Source organism: Acinonyx jubatus, chromosome C1 (genome assembly GCF_027475565.1).
Source record: "Acinonyx jubatus isolate Ajub_Pintada_27869175 chromosome C1, VMU_Ajub_asm_v1.0, whole genome shotgun sequence".
In the NCBI taxonomy this organism is placed as follows: Eukaryota; Metazoa; Chordata; class Mammalia; order Carnivora; family Felidae; genus Acinonyx; species Acinonyx jubatus.
This window is the reverse complement of record NC_069381.1, coordinates 181184287-181207808: the sequence shown is the minus strand read 5'-3', so window position 1 is coordinate 181207808 and position 23522 is coordinate 181184287. Positions and strand designations below refer to the sequence as shown.

Sequence of the window (23522 nt, the reverse complement as noted above, 5' to 3'; positions counted from 1 at the left end):
TATTAATGGGTGCCTCTCTCACCAGACTATCAGCTCCAAGAGACCAGGGGACCGTGTTTTTCTTCACTAGTACATTCTCAGGTACAAAGCTTAGCACCCAGTAAGGGCACTGGATGGATGAAGAATATGGCCTTACTGAACCAAAACAAAAATTACAGTTTGCTCATTTATAGATTAGAAGACTTGTTTATGTTTTGCACTTTCTTATTTATAAAATTTTAAAGTGGAAACAAATTAAATCAACTTCTTGATATAGAATAAGAAGTCCTTTATTCTGCCCTAATAAGCCAAAGAATAGCAAGGTTCTAAAAAAATGTGCCCGAAATACCTTTTCAAATACCTAATCTGAGTATAAATGTATCAAACTTAGCCTATGAAATCCCAGGAATAGATGCTATGCCTTCTAAATATATACTCTTCACTTCATAAGGCCTAATAATACTTCCTTTTATAAATGAAGATAATGGTATTGATACATAATTAGAGTTGTTTCTTAGGACTAATCCATTCATTCTCTCTCACCTGCCACCTTCTTCCTGGTGATAAATGGCATGAATTGTAAGGCATCTGGTTGAAATTACAGGTGAGTCTGTGGCTTGGTAGGCTTAGTGAGACTAAACCAGCTACCACCAGAATCAGACATTCAATGTTGGCATCATCGCTATTCTGCCCTTCTCAACTGCAGTCACCGAATATTTCCAGCATGACAAATATCATAACTGCTTGCCAACATTCAAAAATTATTTTTAAAAATTTAATTGGCAAAAAAACTAAAAAATAAAATGAAAAAAATTTAAAGTAATATAGCCTAAAGAAGATAAAGAGTAGGCCGATACACAATATTCCTTTCATTAGCTATTAGGCACACTTAACCGAACAATACAAGAAATACTTTATGTTGTTAGGAACAATGAGCAGAGCCGGCTAGCTGGCTAGACAGATGAACAAGCAGACAGGTATGTCTTGAGATAGTAATTACTTATGTGGTCCTTGCTATACAATTTGCTTTTTATTATAGAGCACTTTACTTATAGAGTTTAACAGCTATACCACATATTTCCAGAGTGGAATTCTGTGAATTATAAACTGAATTTAATTATCAGACTCTCTATAATGTTTTTTGAGTATTTTCACTGCAGGGCAGCCTCACAAAATGAAAGAAAGGATAACATCATTCTGTTTGCAAAAATTCCCAACGGGAAGACAATGTGGTTAAGATGACAATACTACCAAAAGCAATCTACATATTCAAAGCAATCCCTATCAAAATCCCAATGATGTTTTTACACAAATAGAAAACTCCATCCTAAAATTCACATGGAATCCCAAGAGACCCTGAATAGCCAAAACAATCTTGAAAAAGAAGAACAACGCTGGAAGACTCAAACTTCCTGATTTTAAAACTTACTACAAATCTACAGTAATCAAAACAGTGTGATACAGGCATTAACTTAGACATACAGACCAATAGAATAGAAAAGACAGCCCAGAAATAAACCCTCGTGTATATGAACAAATTATTTTTGACAAGGATATTAAGACCGTTCAGTGGGAAAAAGATAGTTTTTGCTGCAAACCGTGTTGGGAAAACTGGATATCCACATGTAAAAGAATTAAGTTGGACAGCTACCTAGCACCACATACAAAAATTAAATTAAAGTGGAAAAGACCTGAATGTAAGACTTAAAACTATAAAAGTCTTATGAAAAAAACACAGAGCAAAGTTTGACAAGGTTGGATTTGGTAATGATTTCTTAGATATGACATCAAAGGCATAGACAACAAAAGAAAAAATAGACAAATTAGACTTCATGAAATATTTTTATAAAGTTTATTTTTTATTTTGAGAGTGAGAGAAGCAGTGGAGGGACAGAGAGAGAGGGAAAGAAAGAGAACCCCAATCCCATGCTCTCAGTGCAGAGCCCAACGTGGGACTCAATCCCAGGAGCCATGAGATCATGACCTGAGCCAAAATAGACTTCATGAAAATTTTTAACTTTGTGCATCAAAATACAATATGTTAAAAGTAAAAAGCAACCCACAGAATGAGATAAAATATTTGCAAGTCATGTATGTGATAAAGGATTAACATCCCAAATATATAGAGAATTTCTAAAACTCAACAATGAAAAGAAAAAAAAGCAACAATCAAATTCAAAAATGGGCAAAGGATTTGAATACATATTTCTCCAAAAAAGATACACAGATGACCAATAATTACATGAAAAAAATTTTCAACACCATTAATCATTAGAAAAATACAAACCAAAAAAAAACCACACAATGAGATACAACCTCACACTTTTTAGGATGGTTACTATCAGAAGAAGAAGAAGAAGAGGAGGGGGGGGAGGAGGAGGGGCAGAGGGGGAAGTAGAGGAGGAGGAGGAGAAAGGGGAAGAGAAGGGGAAGAGGAGGGCAGAGGGGAGGGGAGGGGGAGAGGGACAAGAGGGGGACAGGAGAAGGAAAGAAATGAAAATAAGAAAGAAAAAAAAAAGAGAGAAAGAAAAGAAATAAAATGGATGTGTATAAATTGGAACTCTTGTGCACTTCTGGTGGGAATGTAAAATGGTACAGCCAATGTGGAAAATAGTATGATGATTCCTCAAAAATATTAAACATAGATTTACCATATTACCAACAATTCCACTTCTTTTCTTTTTTTTTTGATGTTTTATTTATGTATGTATGAAAGAGAGAGACAGAGTGCAAGCAGGGAAGGGGCAGAGAGAGAGGGGGAGACACAGAATCTGAAGCAGGTTCAGGCTCTGAGCTGTCAGCACAGAGCCCGACGCAAGGCTCAAACTCATGAACCGTGAGATCATGACCTGAGCCAAAGTTGGATGCTCAACTGACTGTGCCACCCAGGCACCCCCCCAACAATTTTCACTTCTGGGTATATACCCAAAAGAACTGAAATCAGGATCTCAAAGAGATATTTGTACATCCGTGTTTATAGCAGCATTATTCACAAAAGTTAAAACATGAAGGTGTCCAAGCATCCATCAACAGATGAATGGACAAGCAAACTGTAGTATTTATAGGACTTTCAGGGAAGATAGCAAAGCAGAAAGACCCTAAACTAGCTTTCTCCCATGGATACAACTAGATAACATTCACATCATGTAAATAACCAGAAAAAGACTTGAAGGCTGGCAGAACAAACTCTCCACAGCTAAATATAGAGAAGAAGCTACATCAAAGAGGGTAGGAAGGGCAGAGATGTAGTCAGCAGCTAAATAGACCCCCAGGACTGTCTGCAGGAGGGAGGGAAACCACAGGCACAGATAAGGGAGAGAAATAGACTCACACAGGGAAGCCCACACAGGATGATGAATAACATTTGCCTTTGAAAACCAGAGGGGCCAAATTTCACAAGTTCTTAGAATCAGTGGAACTTAAAACCTGGAACTTTAAAAATTAGCAGGATCATAGGAGAGCAGGGAGGGCAAGAGTCAACTGAATCCCTGCCCTTAAAGAGATGGTACAATAAACAGCTCCACAGAGATATAGCATAGAAGCAGCACTTTGAAAAATGCCTGGGGTATATAAGAAGGAAATTTGTTTATTAATCTCAGAATGTGTGGTAGAGGAGCAGGGATGTTGGGAAAATTCTCCAGGAGGAAAGAAGCTGGCCATTTCCTTCCCCAACTATTTATGGAGCCAATACTCCCCACCTAACTTGTTAACAGTGCACCCTGCCCCTGCAATCCCCTGAAGACACACCCCCTCCAGCCAGGCTTTTGATCCAGGTCCCCTCCCACAGCACACCAGCAAAAACCTTGCTAACACTGCCAACCAGCACCTGTGTGCTTCTGCAGTTCCATCCCCTCCAATTTGCTTTTGGTCTGAACGCATCCAAAGCAGTGCCACAAGCCTGGTAGTCTATCAACAGCCCTGACAGGTGCCAGCACCACTCTAATGTGATGCCTGCCCCAGGGAAAGGAAAAGAGAACCACACTCACCAGTCAGACTTCAGCTTCAGCAGTGGGCTGGTGGCAGATATCTGGTCTGACTGCAGGTCTCACCTACCAACAAAAGATTCTCAGGTACAACACAGGGAAAGCACTACTGCATCCTTGCCAAGTGCCTATACTGACTATGCTCAAGCCCAAGGCAGTCCCAGACTGGCCTATTGACAACACAAGAACAAAATCCTACCCATAACAGACAAAGAGAGCAATTGTAGATGACTGAAATGAAGGAGAAAGTGGCTCAGTCTGAACAGCAGGGTGCACACAACACACATAGAAGACAGCCCTGAAGTGCCTGGTTCTGGGTAACAGGGGACAGTGCAGGGCACTAAAGGACTTCTTCCTCATAAGACCACTACTTTTAAGAGCAGAAGATATAACTGACTCTCCTAACACAAAGAAACAGACACAGAGAGTTAGACAAAATGAGAAGACAGAGGAATAGGTCCCAAATGAAAGAACACAACAAAATCACAGTTAGAGACTTAAGCAAAATGCAGATAATAGCCTCATAGAGAATTTAAAGTAATGTTTGTAAAGATACTCCCTGGACATGAAGAAAGAGTGGAGGATCTCAATGAGACCTTCAGCAAAGAAAGAGAAAGCATAAAAAAGAACCAATTAGAGATGAAGAACCCAATAACTGAAATTAAAAATGCACTAGATGGAATAGGAGATAAGAGGAGGCAGAAGAACAGATCAGCGAACTAGAACACAGAGAAATGGAAAGCAATCAAGATGAAAAGATGCAAGAAAAAAATAATAATACAAAATGACAATAGACTTAGGGAACTCAGCGATACCCCCAAGCTTAATAACATTTGCATTATGGGGATCCCAAAAAGCAAAGAGAGAGAAAAGAGGGAAGAAAGTTTATTTGAAAAAAAAAATCACTGCTGAAAATTTCCCAAATCTGGGAAAGGGAACAGAAATCCAGATCCAGGAGGCATAGCAGCCCCCAACAAAATCAACCCAAGGAGGTTTACACCAAGACATACAGTAATTAAAATGGCAAAAAAAAATGATGATAAAAAGAGAATTTTAAAAATAGCAAAAAAGGGGCAGCTGGGTGGCTCAGTAGGTTAAGATTCAACTTTGACTCAGGTTATGATCTCATGGTTTGTGAGTTTGAGTCCCGCACTGGGCTCTGTGCTGATGGCTCAGAGCCTGGACCCTGTTTCAGATTCTGTGTCTCCCTCTCTCTGCTCCTCCCCTGCTTGCTCTCTCTCTCTCTCTCTCTCTCAAAGATAAACATTTAAAAAAATTTTTTAATAGCAAGAGAAACAGAAACAAAAACATTTCCATTCAAGGGAAACTTCAGAAGGTGATAAACTGATTTTTCAGCAGATACTTTGCAGGCCAGAGGGAGTGACATGATATATTCAAAGTGCTGAAAGAAAAAAAACCTGCAGCGAATAATACTTTATTCAGCAGGGCCTTCATTCAGAATTGAAGCAGAGATAAAGAGTTTCCCAAACAAACACAAGTTAAAGGAATTAATGAAAACTAAACCAGACCCACAAGAAATGTTAAAGGGGATTCTTCGAGTGGAAAGGAAAGACCATAAGCAGGAGTAAGAAAAGTAGAAAGCACAAAAGCAGTAAAATAAGTATATCTATACAAATAAGTCAAGGGTCTCACAAAATAAAAAGATGTAAAGTATGACACCATATTCTAAAATGTGAGGGGAAGAGTAAAGAATGGGCTCAAACTTAAGCAACCATCAACTTAATATATACTGCTATATGCAAAGATGTTATGGTAACCACAAATCAAAGTCAATAATATATATGCAAAAATTAAAGAAAGGAATCCAAATATATCACTAGAGAAAGCCAACTAACTGTGAAAGAAGAGAGCAAGAGAAGAAAGGAACAGAGAACTACAAAAACAACCATAAAACAAGTAACAAAATGGCAATAAGTACATGCCTATCAATAATTGCTTTGAATGTAAATAGACTAAATGCTCCAATAAAAATACAAAGGGTGACAGAATGTATAAAAAAGCAAGACCCAACTATATGCTGCTTACAAGAGACTCATTTGAAGCTTCTTTAGATACATGCAGGTTGAAAATGAAGGGATGGAAAAGCATTTATCATATAAATACAGTGAGAGAAACTTGGGGTAGCAATACTTATATTGGACAAGACAGACTTTAAAACAAAAGCTGTAGCAAAAGACAAAGAAGGACACTATATAATCATAAAGGGAACAATCCAACAAGATATAACAATTGTAAATATTTATGCAACCAACATGAAAGCATCCAAATACATAAAGCAGTTAATAACAAACATAAAGTAAGCAATGGATAGTAATACAATAATATTAATACAATATTAGGGGATTTTAACACCCCACTTATGTCAATGGATAGATCATCCAAACAGAAAATCAACAAGGAAACAGGGACTTTGAATGACACATTGGACCAAATGGATCTAGCAGGTATTTTCAGAACATTCCATCCTAAAACAGTAAAATACACATTCATTTCAAGTACACATGGGAAATTCTTAAGAAGAGATCACATATTAGGCCACAAAATAAGTCTCAACAAATTCAAAAAGATTGAAGTCATACCATGCATCTTTTTCGACCACATGCTATGGAACTAGAAATCATCCATAAGGATACAATCTGGAAGAGTACAAATACACGGAGGTTAAATAATATGCTACTAAACAATGAAAAAGTCACGCAAGAAATCAAAGAGGAAATAAAAAAGTACAGGGAGACAAATGAAAATGAATACACTATGGTCCAAAATCTTTAAGATGCAGCAAAAATGATTCTAAGAGGGAAGTTTACAGCAATACAAGCCTATGTCAAGAAGAAGAAAAATCTCAAATAAACAACCTAACCTTATACCTAAAGAAGGTAGAAAAAGAAGAACAAGCCAAATCCTAAACCAGCAGAAGGAAGAAAAAACATAAAGATATAAATGAAATAAAAGCTTAAAACAGGGGTGCCTGAGTGGCTCAGCCAGCTGATAATCTGACTGTTGATTTTGGCTCAGATCATGATCTCACAGTTCATGGGTTCAAGCCCTATGTTGGGCTCTGCACTTCAGCATGGAGCCTGCTTGGGATTTTCTCTCTCCTTTTCTCTCTGCCCTTCTCCCACTGTATCTCTCTTTCTCACTCAAAATAAATAAATAAACTTTTTTTTTAAATAAAAGAACCTTAAAATGACAATAGAATAGATTGATGAAACAAGGAGCTGGTTCTTTTAAGAGATCAATAAAATTGATAAACCTTTAGCCAGAGTCATCAAAGAGAGAAAGAGAGAGAACTCAAAGTCATAAATGAAACAGGAGAAATGACAACCAACAAAAATATAACAGAAATACAAGGATTTAAGAGAACATTATAAGGAATTATATGCCAACAAATTGAACAAATTAGAAAAAAGTGAATAAATTCCCAGAAACATCCAACCTCCCAAAACTGAGTCAGGAAGAAATGGAAAATTTGAAGAGACATGATCAGAACTGAAATTGAAACAGTAATAAAAAAAACTCCCAAATAACAAAAATCCAGAACCAATGGCTTCACAGGTGAATGATATGAAACATTTAAAGAGAATTGATACCTATTCTTTTCAAACTATTCCAAAAATAGAAGAGGAAAGAAACCTTCCAAATTCATTCTATGAGGGCAGCATTATCGTGATACCAAAGCCAGGTAAAGACACTATGAAAAGAAGAAGAAGAAGAAGAAGAAGAAGAAGAAGAAGAAGAAGAAGGGGGAAGAGGAAGGGGAGGGGGAGGAGAAGGGGGAGGGGGAGGGGAGGAGGAGGAGAACGATGGGGAGGAGGACAGGGAGGGGGAGGGGGAAGAGGAGGAGGAGAAGAAGAAAAGAAAAGAAAAAGAAAAAGAAAAGAAAAAACAAAAGAAAAGTACAGGTCAATCTCTCATGAACATAGGTATAAAAATCCTCAGCAAAATATTAGCAAGCCAAATCCAACAATACCTTACAAATAATCATTCACCACAATCAAGTGGGATTTATTCCTGGGACACAAGAGTGGTTCAATATTTGCAAATCACTCAACATGATACAGCACATCAATAAGAGAGAGGATAAAAACCATATGATCATTTCAATAAAAGCATAAAAAGCATCTGACAAAGTAGACCATCCATTCATAGTAAAACCTTCAACAAAGTAGATTTAGAGGGAATATACCTCAACATAGTAAAGGCCATATGTGAAATACCCATAGGTAACATCATACCCAATGGTGAAAAACTGAGAGCTTTTCCCCTAAGATCAGAAAAGAAGATAAGGAGGTCCACTCTCACCACTTGCATTCAACATAGTACTGGACATCCTAGCCATAGTAATAAGACAAGAAAAATAAATAAAAGGCATCCAAATTGGTAAGGAAGAAGTAAAACTTACACTGTTTATAGATGCCATGATATTATATACAGAAAATCCTAAAGATTCCACCAAAAAACTATTAAAATTGATAGAATTCAGTAATGTCATGGGATACAAAGTTAATACAGAAATACATTGCATTTCTATAAGCTAATATGAAGTAGCAGAAAGAGAAATTAAGAAAAAAATCCCATTTACAATTGCATCAAAAAGAATTAAATGTCTAGGAATAAACTTAAGGAGGTGAAAGACCTGTACTCTGAAAACTATAAAACAATGATAAAAGAAATTGAAGACTACACAAACAAATGGAAAGATACTCCATGCTCATGGACTAGAAGAACGAATACTGTTAAAATATTCACACTATCCAAAGCAATCTACACATTTAATGCAATCTTTGTGAAAATACCAACAGCAATTTTCACAGAACTAAAACACATAATCCTAAAATTTGTGCAGAACTACAAAAGACCCCGAATAGTCAAAGCAACTGAAAAGGAAAAACAAATCTGGAGGTATCACAATCCCAGATTTCAAGATATACTACAAATCTATAGTAATTTAAATAGTATGGTACCAGCACAAAAATAGAAACAGATCAATGGGACAGGATAAAGGGCCCAGGAATAAACCCACGATTTATGTTCAATTAATCTTCAACAAAGAAGGCAACAATATGCAATAGGAAAAAGACAATCTCTTTAACAAATGGTATTGGGAAAACTGGACAGCAACATGCAAAAGAATGAAACTGGACCATTTTCTTATACCACACAGAAAAATAAACACAAAATGGATTAAGGACCTACATGTGAGATCTGAAATCATAAAAATCCTAGAAGAGAACAAAGGCAGTAATTTCTCTGACATTGACCATACCAACATTTTTTCTAGGTATGTCTTCTGAGGCAAGAGAAACAAAAGCAAAAATAAATTAGTGGGACTACATCAAAATAAAAAGCTTTTGCACACCAAAGGAAACAATCAATAAAACTAAAGATCACCTGCTGAAAGGGAGAAGATATTTGCAAATGATATAGCCCATAAAAAGTTAGTATCCAGAGTATATAAAGAACTTACACAACTCAACACACATACACGAAACAAATAATCCAATTAAAAATAAGCAGAAGACATAAGCAGACATTTCTCCAAAGAAGATACAAAAAGCCAACAGAGACATGAAAAGATACTCAACATCACTGATCATCAGGGAAATACAAATCAAAACCATAATGAGATACCACTACCTCACACCTGTCAGAATGCTAAAATCAAAAACATGGGAAACAAGTTTTGACAAGGATGTGTAGAAAAAGCAATGTTTGTGCCCTGTTGGTGGGAATGTAAATTGATGCAGCCACTGTGGAAAACAGTGTGGAGTTTCCTCAAGAATTAAAAATGGAACTACCATATTATCCAATAATTCCACTTCTGGGCATTTACCCAAAGAGAATGAAAACACTAAGTTGAAAAGATATATGCACTCTTATGTTTATTGCAGCATTATTTACAATAAACAAGATATGGAAGCAGCCCAAGTGCTCATTAATAAAGAAGATATGGTACATACATAGAATGGAATATTACTTAGCCACCAAAAAGAATGAAATCTTGTCATTTGCAACAACATGGATAGATCTAGAGAGTATAATGCTAAACAAAGTAAGTCATTCAGGGAAAGACAAATACCATATGATTTCACTCATATGTGAATTTAAGAAACAAAACATATGAACAAAGGAAAAAAAAGAGACAAACCAAAAAACAGACTCTTAACTGTAGAGAACAAACTGATGATTAGGAGAGGTGGGTGTGGGATGGGTGAAATAGGTAAAGGGGATTAAAGAGTACATTTATCTTGATGAGCACTGAATAATGTATAGAATTATTGAATCATTATATTGTACACCTGAAACTAATACAACACTGTGTGTTAACTATACTGGAATGAAAATAAAAATAAAATAAAACAAATAAAAATAAACATACAAATAAATGTAAAACACACATACAAAATGTATACGACAGAACATTATTTAGCTGTATAAAGGAATTTATTACAACATCAATGAACCTTAAGGACATTATGCAAAGTGAAATAAGTCAGTCAAAAAAGGACAAATAGTGCATGATCACACTTATATGAGGTACTTATATGAGGTACTTAATGACTACTTAGAGTAGTCAAAAATCATAGAAACATAAAATCAAACAGTGGTTGTCAGGGGCTGGGGAGGGAGAGGAATGGAGAGTTATTGTTTAATAGATCCTGAGTTTCAGGTTTACAAGAGAAAAGAGTTGGGATGGATGTTGGTGATGGTCGCACAACACTATGAATACATTTTAATACCACTGAACTGTTCATTTAAAAATGGTTAGGATGGCAAAATTTATGTTCTATGTATTTTAGCACAATAAAAAAAAAACTTTGGAAAACAAAAATTCCCAACAAGATGGTAAGAATAGATCATCTTATTTGTAAAGCACAATCAGGAAGGGAAAATATAGCAGTGGGAGAGATTACAGTGAGAAATTGTGAAGTAAGAATAGAAACGGAGTGTAATTAGGGTTTCATAGTGCCATAGGTTAAAAATAAAACAAAGGAGGAGGAGTAAGATATAAAAGAGAGGGTATATAAGTAGAGAGATTTACACTATTGATAAGTTTAGTGACAAAAGGATCAGTGTGTTTAAGCAATGTAATGTAGTTAAGCACAGAAAAAGATTGAAAATAATAGTCATAAAATGTGAAGACTTAGGACTCTAGCTATCATAAAACCTGATCCCATCTTTAGGTGAGAAAATCTAGCCCCAGAGAAGATAATCTAATGTTTAAAAATTATATTAGTTGAAGATTTTTAAACTCATGTCCAACTTCCTATATGTCAAAACTCTGAGATAATCAATTTTAAGATAAAATAGACAGGAACTCACAGCCCCAAATCTTGTTATTTTGTATGTATTACTAGAAAATATTTTCCTTAGACTTAACAGAATTAAAAGCTTTATTGAAAACTCTTTGTAAGTCCACATCTCAAGATTAATGACTTACAGCCTCTTCAATATTCCTGTCAGGCTCCTTTCTTCTCAGTGAAGCCTGAGGAGTCCTTACCTATAAGGACTTCACCTCTCATTTCCAAATCATCTCAGGTTTGCTATTCAAAGGAAGAAGATTCCAGGACTTTTGCTCTAATGGCTTAGGTGATAAAGGACAGAGTGAACATCTGAGAGATAGAGTTGAGGGTGTAGAGGAGTGGGCTGAGGAAGGAATATGAATAGGATTATAGCCTTTGCAAAGCTCTTGCTGGAGGCACTTCCTCTACCTCATCAAGTTGTGGAGGCTGGCAACATCTAGACTGAAAGCGAGTGAACAGTAACCTGGTCCAAGAGAAACAGGAGGAGGCTGGCTGGGTTCTCAGGGTGGGTCCAGGGTCAGGCCCTCTGCTTTGGTATTTTTGTTATTTTGTTTTCCTTTCCTAATTTCAGTGGTATCTGTCCAAGTGTTCAATTACATCTGGGGAGCTAATTCACGTGCTACCCAAACTCATAGGAGATGCATTGGTAATGAAGGAAGTTAACTGATGTGTTTACAAAAACAAATGCGACCTCCAGGCAGATAGGACTAGTTTTGTCACTTGGTCAATCCATTCTGTCTCCACCAGAAAAGTATGCCTGGGAAGCCAAACTGACAACAGAGTTGCTTGGTGAGTATAATGTCAGAACAAGGAGAATTGGTGGTCTAAAGCTACACGCTTTCAATGTACCTTTCTGCACTGTGGGAATATACTGCCAAGGTGATTGGAATTCTCATGTTATGTGGACAGGACACTTACTCTCTATAAGATAATAGACATAAAGCACTTAGTACAATACTTGATACATAGAAAGCACTCAGTTAATATATCATTATTATGGTACTATTAATATTCCAACAATATAGCATAGTGGGCTGACAGCATGGGCTCTGGATTTAGATTCTTGCTCCCTCACTCAGTACCTATACACCAATGGGAATGTTACTTAACCTCTCAAGCCTCAGTTTTCTTATCTACAAAATGGGTGTAGTACCACTAACTTCATAGCATTACCCTTAAAATGACTTAAGATGTTGTGTGAAAATCACTTACCTGCTTATTATAAGCAGTGAATGCTAATTACTAATAATAAAAATAACAATTATACAGCACTTTTTATATGCCATAAACCACTTTATATATGTTAACTCACTTATGTGGTGTTTACGGGGTGTTTAAATCAGATGGGGACCTCAAAATGTGGGATGGTGATTGGGTGGAAGCTGGTGATGCAGAAGGTAAAAGGATTCACCTCAAGCAAAACAAGGTGATAGAAGTTTATTGAATACAACACAAGGGAATGGCAGGCAGGACAGCAAAGGAGAGGCAGTGGGTGGGGTTCGGTTTTAAAGGGAGAAGAGGAAGAGGTATGGCAATATATGGAATTCTCCCTTTTTTGGTAGCTGTGCCTAGTTGTAAGTAGCCCATTGGTCAGTTAGGGCCTGTGGATATACTGAGGTGGGTCACCTGATGGCCAGTCTGTATTCAGCCAGGGGAACACTGTGGGCCCTTTCTACATTCCATTGCACAAGGCTGTTTGCCTAAAAATGCCCTCTACAATTTAGTCCTCATATAATCCTATGAAGTGGGTGTAATTGAGGAACCTCATTATATTCACCAAAATCTGTTCCCTTTCCTTGAGGAAGTATACACTTGCCCCACTCCACTGAATTCAGATCTGACCATGTGGCTTGTTTTGGCCATTCAAATATAAATAGAAGGAAACTATGATTCCATGTGTCATATGGCAGACCTAGGACAGAAGTGAACATATGGCAGAAGTGTTTAAAACCAATTTGTGCTTTTCCCTACCTCTAGGATTGTAGAAATATTAGATACAGTTCCTATTAGCTTGTGTTCCTAAAATATACTTGTTGTATATGTCTTGTGATGGACATACAGTAGAGGCAAGAAACAAGCTATTGTTTTAAGTCACTGAGATTTTCACATTTTTGTTACCACAGCACAATCTAGCATATCCCAATTGACTCAGAAGCACAGAGACAAAAGGAAGCTTTTCCAAGGACACACAGGTAGAAAGTGTCTGGCTTCAGAGTCTGTACTCTTGATTCCTTTGCTTTAGGTTACTTAACAATTGATAGTATTATCAATATGAAGAATAGTTTATTATTAATGCATTGTTGTCACTGGTGGTCTGTTTCTAGACTTCATAAACTGACATTCTTTTCTCAAAGAGTTGCCTCAGGAGGAAAGCTAGCCTTTCTCTAGCTTCTACTACAACAAGAGCCAACAGCTACCAGAAACACCATTGGAGAGGTTCTCAATAGACAACATAGAGGACACTGGACATGTCCCTTCTTGATATAACCTCAGAGAAGCCTCCAGGATATATGGTCACTATGGATACCAAAAGAGGCTGATTTGATACACACACACACATACACACACACACACACACACACACACACACACACAGTCACAAAGAATGATTTTAAATGGTCATTTGGTTGAGGGTGACTCCATTCTTGCTATCATTCAGTCTTTCAGAGATGGATACCTCTCATACTTCTTTTCTTAATAACCCATCATCTTATTTCCTTTCTCCTGTCTCTCAACAATGAGACTTCAAGTGGTTTTGCAGGCTCTGTTAGAAAGTGTATTACCACACTGACATCCACTTAATTGCCCTTATTCAGCAATATTTCCCAGAGATGTGACAGCCTGAAATTTGGGGCCTGAATAAGAGAATCTGCCTGCATTACAAACACAAGTACCCAAGGAGAAGTGAAAAGCTCCAGCCTCTGCTCTTCCCAAGAAAAATGAAAATGTTGCCAAGAAAAAGCAGAAGAAGCAAAGGCTTAAACAATAATAAAAAGCCAACAAGTCAGGCAGAAAAGATTAGTCATACCTAGTGAATATAAATCTACAAAAAAGAACTGTTTTTTTATTTTTATTTTAGACAGAGAGAGAGAGATAGGAAATCTCAAGCAGTCTCCATGCTCAGTGCAGAGCGCAACACAGGCTCAATCCCATGACCCTGGGAGAAATCATGACCTGAGCTGAAATCAAGAGTCAGGTACTCAACCAACTGAGCCACCCAGATGCTCCAACTGGATTTTTTTGTGTGGCACACACTGGAATGCATTAAATTACAAGCTGTAAATCTATATAGGGAAAGTATAAATACATATCAATTAATAGAAGTGCTCATTGATGAAGTAATTGTTCATCATAATTTATTTAATACATGTCATTCAACTAGTAATCAATGAAATTTATGAACAATAAGAAGTCAGCCACTTGCTAATATTTGTATTCCTTTTTAAGCTCTAGTGACCACCTAACTTCATAATTTTTCCTTTATAATAAAATGTTTACTAGTTATATTTTTTGAATATTATTTTTTATATATTTCTACTTGACACATGTCTAGCCTGGTAAAATTGATTTTTTCATCAAACTTTTAAAAATGTAAAGATAATTGAATTTAGTTCCTTAAAATACCTAACAGGCCAAGTTAGAAAAATATATACTGGGAAAGCTCACTAAAATGCTACTCAAGGGTTCTTTCTAATTTCAGTTTTACAGGTGTGACTGCCTTACAATGAAGTTCTTTTTATACTTGAGGAGTCAAGACACTCTGGATGGAGTCCAAGCCTTTAAATGGATTCCACATAATAACACATTGTGTTTTCTCAGACATATAGTATAAATTCATATCTCTCTTCCAAAAGAACTTCAAAACTCTCATGAGTGAAACACTTCCAAAATTAATAACAATTTACTACAATAGGTTAACTAAGCCAGTGAAATTGTAGCATCTCTTTCTGGAAGACTTAAAGAACAGGGAAAATTCCCATTGTAAGATTTTAATATTATGTTAATAACCAAATAACACTCATTTCTGAAGGATAGCATGGGGAAAAGACAGATGGAAGTAACTCTTAATGTCTGATGGTACGATGAGATGCAACTATCTTGGTCCAATGATTATCTAGAAAATATACTGAAAACTGAGTCATTGAGACATGTGTCATCACAACACCCCAAATAAATACAATGGCTATATATAGAATCTGATTCTGTGCTCAGCAGTGAAAGAGAAAGAAATGGATAGGAGGAAAATATTATAGTTGGCTATTGGCATATGGCCAAAGTGTGGGGAAATGCAAATGATATGCTAAGCAACTCCCTATTCTGGACCCATGTATGGTACTAAAATATGAATGGAAGGAAAAAAAAAAACATGGATTGTTTCCAGGACCATCTTGACTTCAGCTTTCTTGCTGGATCCTAAGTCCTCATCTCTGGCTTGGAAAGTGTAGACACTAAATATAATTCATATTCATTTTATTATAAAGCTATTTATCTTTGTCTCTGCCAATTTTTCTCTAGCTTCCCCTTCATTTATTAATATTGTATCAGTGTAATACTGAATTTCAGAAAACATAAACTAAAGAATTACTTTTTTAGTCTCAGCTCAATGTACTTTAAAGCCAATGCTCCTTTCCACCACTCCTTGGTCCCAACAACCTTTTTCCTAGACGTACATTTCTCATTTTTTTCAGCTTCTCCCCTACTTGTTGGAAAGTACATTGGAATTAAATATTTTTAGCTTCACGAACCCATATATTCAACCAATATTCATCAATCCCCACTCCTTCCTCTAGTTAGTAGAGAGTACGTATCTAAATTGCATGTAAGGAAACCTTTTCTGTTGGCAATGCACAACTTTATAGCAGGCCCTGCCATATTCTACCTATTCACTGTTTATGTCTCAAAAGTTTGGTTACTGCTTATTCAACCAGTTGTAAGCAATATAAACTGAATCTAGAAAACTAAGAAAAAGGGGATTTATTGGAAGACTTTAGAAGCTTGGAAAATCAACAGGAAGGCTGGAGAACAAAGCAGGAATTAAGAGTTTCACATTCAAGATACAAGAAATAAAGGGAGGGGGGTGCCTGGGTGGCTTAGTCAGTTAAGCATCTGACTCTTGACTTGCTCAGGTCATGATCTTGTGGTTCTGGAGATTGAGCCCTGCATCGGGCTCTGCACTGACAGCACAGAGCCTGCTGGGATTTTCTTTCTCTCTCTCTGCCCTTCCCCTGCTTCCTCTCTCTCTCTCTCTCTCTCTCTCTCTCTCTCTCTCTCTCTCTCAGATAAATAAATAAACACTTAAAAAGAAAAAAAGAAAGGGAGAGTCTTAGAGAGGAGGATCTTCTCAGAGAGGCATCATTGAACTAAACAGTCTCCAAAAGAGCCTAGTCTCTGTCCCTCAGCTAAAAATTCAAACTCCAAGAAGGTCATTTGTTCAGCACTGTGGAAGGAGCACCTGACTAACAAGCCCACCAAATGCAATGAAGGAAAGGAAATATTAAAAGTTTGGAAAAATTCACTATTCTTGTTTAAGTTCCTAGCACTCAAGCTGAAATGCTAGCAGCTAGTACATTAGCTACAATAGTAGAATATTGGTCATGTTTCAAAAGATCTGTCTTAGAATGGCATGTATAGTATTTGCTCAGCCCGATCTAGCAACCAGCCCCTGTCACTAAACCAAATAAACACAGAACAGTGAATGGGCTTAAGTCACAGATTAATACAGAAATAAGAAATTGCAATTTAAAAATTAATTATTAAAAGACTTCTAAATAAAATAAGAAACAAACAACAAACTTGTTCCTACAATGTCATCTTCGCGTGGCAAAAATAATAGCATACATATATATATATATATATATATATATATATATATACACACACACACACATACACACACACATATATACACACACATATATATTATACATATAACTATGTATATTATTGTTATTACTTTATATATGCACATGTGTGTATACAGTGTCTAGTTTTATGCACTGTGACTTAGACATTTTGTATATATTACTTCATTTAATTCTCACAAAACCCTGAGTATTAATATTATTGTCACTCTAGGGGCCCATAGGAGGCTCAGTTTGTTGAGCATCTGACTCTTGGTTTCAGCTCAGGTCATGATCTCATAGTTCAGTTCATGGGATCAAGCCCCACATCGGGCTCTGAGCTGACACCTTGGAACCTGTTTGGTATTTTCTCTCTCCCTCTTTCTCTCTCTGCCCTTCCCCAACTTGCATGCACGTGCTCTCTCTCAAAATAAACTTTCAAAATATATATATTATTGTCACTCTAATATTATTGTCAGCCTTCAGAAGGATCATACAATTTGGCTAAAGCCTCACAGCTATCAGGCAATGTGCACACAGAGCCTGCCTCACCCTTGCACTAGGCTGCCTAGACTCAGTCACATGGATTGAGTTTTATGGGGAGCAGAAGGACAGTGTAGTATAGACCCCAGACATGAGTTGAAATCTCAGCTTTGCCATTTACTAGATGAAGGCAAGAAGCTTAAACCTTGCTAAGCCTCAATGTCCTCATCTGTGAGATGGATAGAGGCATACCAGGGTCAGCAAGAGTTGCTGCAAGGGCACACCTTTGTTGCAAAGAGGAAAGGGAAAATGTATATAAACTACTTAGCTGTGAGCGCCTGTCACATATTAAGTGCTGAATAATTGATGGCCATTATTGGTTATATGTCTGTCTCCCTTGGTACACCAGTCCTGGAGGCCCAGGTATTACTCTTGTGATATTTGTATCCATAGCTCCTTTCTCAGTGACTGGCACATTAACAAGACCACATAAATATCTGATCAGAAAGTGTTTGAGTCAGGGTTCAAGCTGACATGTTGTCTTCTAATATTATAAAATAAGCCCCTCTTCATATTAATGCTATAGCTCCTCCCTGCTCATTAAGCAAATGATGCCTATTTTCCCTCATCCCACCTCCTGCCTCCAGACTGTTAATTCATGAGGTCAAGGTCTGTGCCTCTTTCGCTCTCCATGGACCCTCAATACCTAGCATAAAGTCCAGTACATAGTAGGAGGTTAGCAAATATTTGTGAACTGAATTTTTAAGAAACATTTGTAACATGTCTTACAGTTCACCTGGCACCTCCTCATAAACATATCTCTTTGGCACCAAGCTGTCTGGGTTCAAACTCCACCTCCATTGTTTGTTAGTGGAGTGACCTTCGGTAATATACCTAAGCTTTTAATGCCTCGGTTTTCTCACCTCTAAAATGAGAATAATAGTAGTACTGGGTTGTTGTGCATATTAAAATGTTAGTTTATTAAAGCTTGTAAAACAGTATATGACATATAGTAGATGTTCTTTATACATTGGCAACGATTAATTTTTTAATTAATCACGTTTGTGGCTATTTTCTTCTCAACACACTGTCAGGAATAAATTATTCCAACTGCCTAAATCATCTGTCCTTTCACATAAGAAAATATGAAAAGTGGCATCTTTACTTCAAACTCCTAAAATTAATTTTCAGCAGAGCAAATCATAATCTCAAGAAATTGACTTCCAAAGCTATTTGCAAAAATAAATATATTTATAGAAACTGTTCTTAAAATAAAATAATCCTAAATGGTTCCAGATATTCTGAGGTTTAAAGCTCTTCCAAATCACGTGTGCGGGATCCTTCTCCCACATTTGGCATTATTCTTGCCACAGACAAGAACAGCTATATTGACATGAACAGCAGAGTCCATGTGAGTAAAAACACACAAGCACAACCACCAGGCAGTGGAATTAGGTCGTGCTGTCCTCTGTCTCCACCACAAACCTCATTTGTCCTATTAGGGCAAAAAGTATGTCAATCTCCCCATCACTTAGAGCATGAACCTGGTGATTTAGGCCACATATTACTTAAAAATTCAAATCACTGCATTTAACCACTGATGTTTCTCTACACTTTGGAGACATGAGGAGAAGAATAATAAAGGCAAAGAAGGTCCCTGGGAATTTCATTTACCTTCAATACTGTAATGTTCCAGGCAAAACTCTCAGTCGCCTTGTTGAGTTTTCTTCCTTTCAAGCCTTCTTTCGCCCCTAGATTATGAAGTTCCTCGTGAAATTCCATCCCTTTGAAAAGAGAACATGTAAGAATTCTTAGTATGATGCTATTTCAGAAAAACATTTTATTATGAAAAATGTTATTATTTCCCATGCCTGCCCTTCTCTTATAATTTTGAAATCCCTGAATTGAATGCTCCTTCTCATTCTGTTCATCCCCACCAATGGCTGTCCTTAGGGGCAAACTAACAATAATGGATGCATTAGACCAAATTACCTTTGAAACAGCCAGGAGGCATAGATAAAGACATAAGAAGGAAGTTAAGAACCAAATTCTTCCAACAGGGTACATATGTCTTGTTTGTCTTCTACCTGGTTTTTACATGAAACAGCGTAATGTGCAACTGATAACCGTATGTGATAGATGCACTTATTCTACTTTTCCCTATAAACCATCTCCACAGATTGACAGTAGATCCTGGAGCCCATGTGGATAACAAGGTTAACCGACAAATGTTGAGTAAAAATAAAAACATGTTTTGTAAATAGAGTTCCTGGAAATACCTAAATGTTTCATATTTGAGAATGACCTTAAAATTATGTTTAGCTCAACTATTTTTTAAGAAGCTTGAATACTATAAAAGATATCACTATCCTCAGAGATGGGAATCACACTTTCTTCTGGACAGCTTATGCCATCTTTGGAAAGCTATACCTTATGTCAAGCCAAAGTCTCTCTCCCTGGAACCTTGGTGCTAGCTAGATCCAGACCTGTTAGGTCCAACCTCTTTTCCACTGTGCAAACCTTTAAATATTTGAAGAAAGATGTTAGATAAAGTCCACTGGAGTCTTCTCTCCTCCAGATTGAACATTCTAGCATGGTTCAGCTTTACTAATAATGTCTCTTCTCTAAATATGACATCCAGGAAGATTGCATATTGCATATTGCATTGCATCCAGAAGAGCTTGTAGGAACATCATATTCAAAGTGGGCTTGAAGCAGCCCACACAAGGTAGGGTAGCAGCCCACAAGGCTGAAGTAGCCCACCACCCTCTTTATTCTAATTACTCTACTTTTATTAACGTAGCCCAAAACCACATTAACCTTCTTAGTGTTAACATCACAAATATAGCACATGGTAAGAGCATGACTGTGGAGCCGGGCTTACCCTCTGGCTCTACCACTTTACTAGCTACATAAGCATGAACAAGTCCTCTCTGTGATCCAGTTTCCTCACTGGTGAGATGGTGATAACAAGAGTGTTTACCTCAAGGGATGGTGGTGAAGATTCAATGAGTCAACACATAAAAGGCTCTCAAAGTACTGCCTCACATATAGGAGCATTATATAAGTACGTGGGATTATTTCTGTGCTTTTTGTCAACAGAAACAGTTAAGTCTGTGGACCAAGTCAGCAAACAGCACCATTTTTAAAGTCTGGTCTGGGTTCAAAGGTCAGCTCTACCTTGTGTTAATAGGCATCTTGGGTGATTCACTCAATCTCTCAGAATCTCAGATGGTTCATCTACAAATTGGATATAATGGTGATTACCTTGTAGAGTTGTTATAAGGACTAAGCAACATAGTGTATTTGCACAGTATATCATATGCCAATATATCAAGCAATTGTCATTATTGTCATCTCCTTCATCCTATTTATTGTGCGTCGGAATCAAGGAGAATATAAATCCAAGAAAGACAAAAGTATAGAGTATGGATGAAGGTGAATATAAATCAACAAAGGGGTACCCTCACAGAGATGTAATCCACCCTCTCCTTAAAGAAAGAATACATTTAAAAGGATGACTAATAAATGAGGCCAAAGCCTAGAAGATTAATAGGATTATGGTTCAAATTGTAAAAATGAGGTAGTTCTTAAGGAGCAATGTGTAGTAAAAACCACAAAAGTAGATTCAGAACCCCTCACCTCTCTAGACATCTTCAGACATTACCCCCCTATATACATACAACCCACCTACTGTCACCAAGACTTCTTCTGTACTAAACAAAGACTTAAGTTTAACTCAAATTTATAGATAAACTATGGCATAAAATATTTGAATTTTAAGAGTAAAAATGGAAACTTGAAAAATCTACCAAGAATTATCATTAAGTTTCTAAATGAAATGGGGCAGGAGTTGGGGGGATTACCTGCTTTCTGACACTGCACAATCTTTTCCTGGACTGTATCTGCCATTTCTATGAGAAACCGGCTCTCTTGAATCATCTGTCACAAAAATAAAAAAAGGTGGTTGTTAGCAGTCCTTAAACTGACTCATTGGAAAGACAACACACAGAGAGACTCTCCTGATGCTGGCAGTAATGGGGAACCATGGCCCTGACCACAAGAGGTAGGAGACGGAGGGATAACGTGTGCTCCAACCCCCATTCATTCTAGCACTACCACTAGAAGCACCTACCTTATAATTGCTTCAGTCACGTAACATGCTTGGCACATCATGAGTGCCAAATAAGTAATTGCTAAATAGATGTATACACATTCTTTCAGCCCCAGATCACATTCAGGAACACCTCTATTCCATCGCCTCACTCCAAACGTAACTGCAACAATAAGGCAAGTGGTACTGGAACAATAGCAACAAGAATCAAAATAAGGCATCACCTAGTAATGAGCTAAAGGACTACTGAACACATCAGTGAAGTTAGCAGCTTAGATTTGAGTGGCCCCAAAATGGTGGCGGTCTGGTCCTCCCTCTAAAAGGGCTCCAGCTCCACTGGCAAGAATGAGGAGTGGGTCAGATTTCAGAGACACCAATTATTCAACAGAGCTTGTAGGCAATAACACCGAAATGGTTGTCCCTGACCTTTACGTTTGAATAGAAAGCAAAAACGTCCAAGGAATAATTAATCTACTGAATGAAGTAGGGGAAATAAGACAACTATTGGAGAGATGGAGAAAAGAAAAATCTGTACATGAAGAAGGGGGAAGATGATAATCAGCAAAGAAGTTGTGATCAGGATGACAAGGCCTGGGGGTCCCTTTGAAGAAGTGACTAAAGAAAGGGAACCAAGAGGCAAACTAACACTTGAATTTCCAGCCACTCTTCTACCCCCAATAAACGCTGTCCCATCTCATCTGGCTATGCTGTGTTTTGTGTGTCTGAATATTCTGAAGGGACTTTAAGGCAGAATGCAAAGTGGACATGAAGGTCTGGGGTAAGACATCTTTCATAATTAAGTGCTGTTGAACAGATTAGCCTTGTATAATCACTGACAAATATAAAGTGGTTTATGATTACAAATTTTAAATGGGAAAGAATATTGAATCACAAATTTGTAAGCACTGTGGTAAGTACATGGGATATGATGCATTAAGGAGTAAAAACAGACACATCTCTAGCTTCATGGAGCTCAGAGTCTAGCAGGGAAGTCTACTCAAATGCATGAATGAAATGGGATAATTAATTCAACCAAACAAAATTCAATTACTCATATTTTCTGCCTAAAGTAGTAGTTGAAAGTAACTTATTTGGAGAGTTAAATTGACCATCAAAACCATAAAAATAGATACCCAAGAAGTTCTAGACTGAGTCAAACATTTTAACTGCATTAACTCTTTCAACTCTCAAAAGGAAGTGGAAAGCTAGTGAATAACAATTTACGAAATGACTAATAGTAGCCTAACTGACTAAAGCTTCCAAGTGAATGAAACTGATAAGCAGAAAAAGATTAAATATGAGGGCAATCTGATTCAGTCTTTTCTAAGCTTAGCATCCATGCATACAACATCAATTGAGTTTTATTATACTTTCAAAAGTTATATACTACAATAGTTAAGTAGTAGACAGAATATTTTCATGAAATTCAAGCAAGGGAAACATTCATAAATAATGGACATATTTTGTGACTTTACCATAAGCAAAATAGGTAATATGATATACATTTTTAGAATCATTTAATTTTAAGACCAAAAGAATCTTAGATATCATGGCCACCCCCTTAATTTTGGTTTTAGAAAAAAAGAAGTGAAGAGTTATAGAAGTTAAGATTCTTGTCCAAAAAATAGAACTAATTAATTATCAAGCTGGAATTAAAATTGCAGTTTCCTGGCATCCACTTATTGTCATGAAAAAAATAGCACCCCTCTGATTTTGTCTGCCCTGCCCATACTCCAGGAGAGAATGCATGCCTTCAAATACTTGCAATCTTTTTGAGAATAAAATATAGCATTTCCAA

General features: G+C 36.9%; 1 protein-coding gene across 3 annotated transcripts in view; it reads right to left on the bottom strand.

Moving 5' to 3' along the window:
- PLCL1 (phospholipase C like 1 (inactive)) overlaps window positions 1-23522 on the bottom strand; it is a 330501-nt gene that overhangs the window by 31928 nt on the left and 275051 nt on the right. For all 3 annotated transcript variants that reach the window (XM_015077978.3, XM_053215513.1, XM_053215512.1), the window contains 2 exons: window positions 21477-21552; window positions 19285-19394 (listed from right to left, as the gene is read on the bottom strand). In XM_015077978.3, coding sequence (XP_014933464.2) covers window positions 19285-19394; window positions 21477-21552 — 186 coding nt within the window. The remainder of the gene's footprint in view (window positions 1-19284; window positions 19395-21476; window positions 21553-23522) is intronic.